Here is a 6,516-nt window from a genome sequence, read left to right on the forward strand (position 1 = left end):
AAATGAAGTCTTTAATTTCTCTGTTAGAACTGCAAACACATACACAGTAACAACTATTGATCCTGTGATAGTGTGATGCCATCTTTAAGATCAAACACTGCAAAGACTAACAAAACTTTTGCCTCTATTATCAGCTGATCAATGAGGTTTTTGCCTCTATTATCAGCTTATCAATGAGGTCTACCGATGTCGTATAGTCCATGTAACATGTAACAGACCTTACCAAGTAAGATAAAGTTTCATTGTTATTAAATTATTAGCTGAACAATAAGGTCCAAACACAACTTTAAGTGAATATTATTAGAAGAACCAACATTGCCGAAAACTTGATGGGGGAGATTTGGCCAAGAAAAACAAAAGCAAATTGAAGGTTTACTATAGCATAGAATTAGAATTTTCAAGAATTTAAAAGGTTCAAATTTAGTCTCTACAATTTTAATGTAACAAATATTATATTATTTTTGTAGCAATAAGTGGTAGCGATTTGTGTCCCTTAACCAAGTGATCTAGGATATAAATCTTGATTGGTCCTTGAGTATGAAATAAATCGTCTTGAAAAGAAGAATGTTCACCTTGTGCATTTTCATGATCTCCGATAAAAATTAGTCATCGCTTTCAACAAGAACTACTTGGTACCAATACCATGATTAGGAAAAAAAAATTATTGTCATTTGGTTACAGAAGTTTAAAGCAACAAGTTCATGGATTAGTTATGTATCAAACGTCATCTTGGGAAATTTGCAAGGATTAATTAAAAGTAAAATATAATGAAAAATAAAAAATACCTACTAAACTATTGATGAAACACTTCAGTAAAGACTTGTTTCACATATGCTTTGAAGCAATTCTACCTTACATGTAGTGCTTGGGAATATCTATGTTTATTCTCTAATGCTGTGTAGTTTACGCCTTGAGTTTGAGTCATGAGAAGCAAATAGAGTAAATCTTCAATTTAATCCTCAAACAAGTTTTTAATAGAAAACTCTGGAAAAAAAAAAAAGGAAGTAAACCAAGTCCTTATTATTTGAAGTGATGAAAATACTGACTAGTTTCACCAACGTGACATGTAGAAGGAAAGAAGGGAACATTAATTAAAGTTTAAAAGAAAGTTTAGTGCAAGAAATATCATATTAGCACCATCATTGTTTTGAATGTTGAACTCTCAAGCTTCACTAAATCATCGCTGGAGGCACACGTTATTAAAGGAGTGCAAATATAAACAGCTTAGACTTGAAGATGCATAAATTTTGCAGTGATACATCATATGCAACCTGGGGGCATAACATTCATGTAGTTTTGTAGTTTCCATCCGGACAAAGCTTAAATGCAGTTCTTTAAATGCTTTTGATATCACTCTTCAATCAAAATTAGAGTTTCACCTACATAATCTACATAGGTAATAAAGGTTTGCATTAAAGATCAACATATATCACTAAAGTGAAACTCTAATTGATTGAAAAATAATACGAAAAACACTTAAGAAACTACATCTATGTTTTGTCTTTTTCATCCTACCTTGACCCATGTTAGTCTTTAAACAAGTTCTTATTCTATGCAAATGAGGAATTACAAAATTCTTTGGTGACAAAGTAAAAACCTGGAAAAAAGATATAGATCCATATACAGTGAACAACTTTGTACTATTTAAAAATATCTATAATCTATCAACTTAAACAAAGTCCAAGCACAAGACCTTTACATTATATATAGAGTAAAGATATGCCATATATACAATATAAACATAACCCGACACTTAAAAGCTAAAACCAAAACTCACTATATATACAAGGAGAATTCGCTCAACAACTTAGGAATTTATATGGCAACTAGTGCCTTTATACTACTCAGTCATCCTTAAGGTTATATACATTGTCAATGTAATCTTCTATCTCCCACAGGAAAGATCCAAAAGCAACAGCTTCCAAGACTAGTCTCTTCAAGCTAGAAAATGAAGTCAAAATAACATCATCATTCTCAACTGAACCCGATTCCTCGTTATTAAAAAGAGCACAACTATAACTCCCAACCAAATTCACCGCCTCCTTAGACCTCAATCTGGCACATCTCTGCAATGATCCGGGGTGAAAGCTCATAACATAACATTTTAAGTCCTCAAGTTCCTCTTCCGGCCTGATTAACCCTTGCCCTAAGGATGACATGTTACTCAAGTGGCCAAAGATGGCATCTTTGAATCCATAAGAACACATAAGGGAAGTCTTATGACCAAGGTGAAGATCATGATTAGCCAACGATAGATTTCGTTCTAGGTGGTACCTCAATGAAACTGACTTCAAAAAGTAACCATATAAAATGGAGGCAACATAAACTCGGGCAAGTAAGAATTGTCTAACATGGGTTGTTGCCCAACACTCAGTTACACTAGATTTTGCTCTCAAGCCAGTTACAGTAGTTATGTGTTCCCTTATCATATCCAAAACTTCCAAGCTATGAATAGACTCTAGTTCCCAGTCCTTAGAAGGCAATATCTCTAGCCTGCCATTATAAAGGCAACTAGAAAGCTTTGGAACCATAGGGACCCTTATCTCAGAAAACTTGTAAAAAATCAGCAAGTAGATAACATCTTCTACAGCAATTTGACATTGGTTCTCTTTTACTAGTGCAATCCTCCTGGCATTCAGAAAAGGATTAAGTCAACATCTTTTCAATGAATATCTACAATTGTATTATGTAACTACCAAGGAATTTAAGACGAAAGTTTATCTTTTCTGTTTATTTCATTCCAGGGTATGACTTGATGTCAGGCAATACCCCAATTCATTTAATCATGCAGATACTGCTTCAGATCTGAAAAGTCCATGAATATTTAACTCCAATTAAAAAAATGTAAAAAATACTACAGGATAACTTGGGTCAAAGTGGGCAAAGGAAATGCCTATATTCAAAAGGAAGCTAAAATTAAATCATCTCAAATCTAATAAAAGCTTGTATATTCTATTTGAGGGCTTCATAGGAGATAAAAAATTTACTCTTAGCTATGCTATCCTCCAATTAAGAAGTAAGAAGTTTTATCAGCAGATAAGGAGACACCAAGAAATCCTGATTATTCATACTCCAAGTTTGAAGGTACAATCCAGAGATGAGGATGCAAAACTAATAGTTCTCCACCAAATGTTAGGGGATGCAAAACAATCAATCAAGAACAGAGAAAGTTTGGTTTAGCTTTAGACCAGGAACGCTGACCAACAAATGCAACTTGTCGTATGATACAGTCCCCAATTTTCACCTCCAAACCATCAATAATTCACATCTTATTGAACTTACATTCCATAGGCTTTGTCTTACTCCTACCTAATCAAAAAACCATTGATACCAAAGCTTCTTCTCTCCACAATTCTCCGCAATTAAGTTTATAATTTAGTCCTTCTCTTGATTCATTAACTATCACTATATCATTTGCAAAAAGAGTTAAATGAGGCACTGGCTCTTGGATGTGCAATTTGAGAATGTCAAATACCAAGTTAAAAAATTATGGAGCAGAAGTCAACCTTTGGTGTAAACCTATTCTCATAGATTAAAAGTTAGATAGAATGCTGATCATCAGAGTTATGGGATTTGGAGACAATCATAATAAAATAATTGAAGGCCTGTAAGGAAATGGCTAATTCTGTTATCACTAGAAACTGACCAAACAAATAATCACAATGGTGGATTCAGCACAGTTTATAATAGAGTGAATGAACTCAGAAGTTCCAAATCGCTCAGGGTTTTGAATATTTTATACTACCTCCGATCCTATTTATAAGAAACAAGTTGTACTGCATTTTACACTACAACTTGTTTCTTATAAATAGAACCGGGGGTAGTATAATACATAAGAAAATAATAAGGCAAATCAACATGACAAAGATCAATATATCATTGACATGCTCTTTTAAAGCTTTTAAATTTTGCTAAGAAATGTTGATCAAAATTACCTTGTTGATTACCCTTCTAATGCGAAATGTAAATGTTTTATGGTTCCATAAAAGTTACTTATACAAGCTTGCTTTGCAAAATATATACTTCATTCAGTGGAAGGATGAGAAATACTAACTCTTTACTCTTACAAGTTAGAACGTACAAGAATGCAATCAGATGTTTGTAGAAATATTCGTTGTACCTTCTACATCCTACAATACACTATCTCTAATTCAATATAACTAGAGAAAATCATTATACCCATCTCTGAATTGATAAGGACTATGGAGTTAAGATAGCTATGAAACATTTTAATTATATTATTCCTAGAATTTCCAGTGTCACCTTGCAAAATAAAGGGGGAAAAATGAAAAAGGCCACTCTACGAACCCCATCTGCAGATCATACGTGCCAAATTATGGTTACTTGAAATGACAGATCCAGTTTCCAGTCCTCTGCCTCAACCCTGGAGCCAGAAGCTATTCACTACTTAAATGATTAGCAATATTTATGGAATGAGTACAATCATAAAAAATAGTAAATTCTGTCTGAATTTTCTGAGAAACATAAACTCCTGATCCAGATTAGACCCACCCCATTGATCAAATCTTGATAGGATTAATATAAACTTGTTTTTAAGCCTTTTACTTTCCTGTAGAACAAATTTTAGGGGCCCTTGATGACTACTAATTGTGTCCTTTTATCATGGACAGGTTCAAATGTTCAGCTACGAAGGTCAAAATATGTAAGCCAAAATTTTCTCACCAAACTGCATTATATGCTATGGCCTATATGATTGGAGATTTGGAGTGACATGCTTGCATCCTCAAGAGCATCACTCAGCCATAAAAAATTTATACAGGATGAGATCTTCATTTTTGGAGTCTTCTTTAGTGTTCTGTTTATGAATGTTTTAAGAGGGTTTCCATATCAAATAAGCTGCCTTCTAGATTCTTTCTTTGTTCACCATTCTGTCCTGTTTCCTCTGTTGTGGAAAATATCTCATGTTTTGTTTAGTTATATTTTCTCTCTCACACTCCAAACAAGTGTCTTTATCTAACAAAAGAACATGGATCACCACAAAACAACCAAATCAAGCTTGTTAAGGTTCACAACATGGTTTGTTCTCATTCCTTACATTCGCTGTATCTGTACAAACAAACAAATAAACATCTAACCTCTACCAGTTTAGAAAATCGAGTTCAACCTTCTTCACCTTTGATATAAAATCAGGAACTTTACCAAAAAAATGGTTGATCCACCCAAATAAATCAGAAAAATAATAACCCATTTAACACACTTCAACAACCACATACATTTACTAATAAAACCCCGATGCAAAATATATAATTTTAGACACAGGATCACCAAAATTTCCTCATTGAAGTCACATATTTCATAAAGGCACAGATCAAGATTTTTAAAAAAGGGTCCGCAATTTAGGTTTTTAGCCGCAATATAAAGGTTTTTGCGGTTTCATTTATCCGCAGTTTCTCACAATATCAAGGAACGCGATGAAACCACGACTGCAATTTTGGCTGCATCGTCAGGGTTTTTGGGGTCTCTGCCACATCATCGGCCACATTTATCAGCAATTTCTTGCAATATCAAGGATCACAATGAAACCACAATCACGACCACAATTTAAAACCTTAGCATAGATCAAATCTCAAGTAAACAACAACACATAACAATATACAAACACAAACAGTTTGATCAACATTTTAACATACAAAGATCCTCCTCCAACCACAACCCAAATGAAACTCAAACCTCACAAAACACATCAAAACAAATTTAATCAACAGAAAAACCAAAGGGGTATACAAAAAAGAAATTATCATTCCACGAACCTGTGAAGCAAGGCCTCATCAGAAGCAGAACCAAGCACCATGCGAGCATGTGCCGCATCACGATCCTCAGCCAAGAGCTTCAGCTCCTCCCCAACAGCAAGATGGAACATCTGAGGGTGGTTCTGAAGAACACCAATGAGGAACTTCCCCACCATGGAACGTGGCTCCAAAGGAGAGTTTAGGCTACTAAACTCACATGGGCTTGCTCCAGCACTTGCTCTGATAAAGGGTCTTCGCCTATGGAATAACAAACAAGAAGAAGAAGAAGAAGCAACACGAACACCACCACCACCACCACCAAGATCAGGTCTTGTGAAGAATCTGAAGTGGGGTTTGTGAGAAATTGAAGGGAGAGTGAGGAGTGTGTGGTGATGGTAGTGGAAGATGCAGTTTTCCATCAAACAACAACAAAGGAGAGAGTGAAACTGTGAATAGTTTGTTGATTGAAGAAGCAATAAGGTTGGAGAGATTTTTTTGAGAGTGATAGAAGAGTAGTTGGTGATACTATTACTGTGTGATGTGTTGTTGGTGTTGGGTTTGGTTATGTTTTTTTTTGTTTTGTATGCTACGGATAGGGTTCTGAGACTTTTGAGGTAAGGAAGGGTCAGAGAGAGGGGTTTTGGTTTCTGTGTGCACTGCTGGTTATTGTTGATAAGTGATAAGTACGTTTTCTAGTGGGACAGTGGTTATTTATGGTCCCAGACAAGTCACTGATCATTGGTTATAATACGCTACTACGACTTAT

At 34.8% G+C, this 6,516-nt stretch overlaps 1 protein-coding gene across 1 annotated transcript; it reads right to left on the reverse strand.

The window, feature by feature from the left end:
* Positions 1 to 1,643: 1,643 nt before the first annotated feature.
* On the reverse strand, positions 1,644 to 6,426 carry LOC100793365 (UV-B-induced protein At3g17800, chloroplastic). Its single transcript, XM_003520940.4, has 2 exons — positions 5,772 to 6,426; positions 1,644 to 2,628 (listed from the first exon to the last, which is right to left on the reverse strand). The coding sequence occupies exons 1-2, from the start codon at positions 6,167 to 6,169 to the stop codon at positions 1,845 to 1,847; spliced, it is 1,182 nt and encodes a 393-aa protein (XP_003520988.1). The 5' UTR covers positions 6,170 to 6,426; the 3' UTR covers positions 1,644 to 1,844.
* Positions 6,427 to 6,516: the final 90 nt, after the last annotated feature.

The sequence above is a fragment of the Glycine max genome, chromosome 3 (assembly GCF_000004515.6).
Source record: "Glycine max cultivar Williams 82 chromosome 3, Glycine_max_v4.0, whole genome shotgun sequence".
Classification (NCBI taxonomy): domain Eukaryota; kingdom Viridiplantae; phylum Streptophyta; class Magnoliopsida; order Fabales; family Fabaceae; genus Glycine; species Glycine max.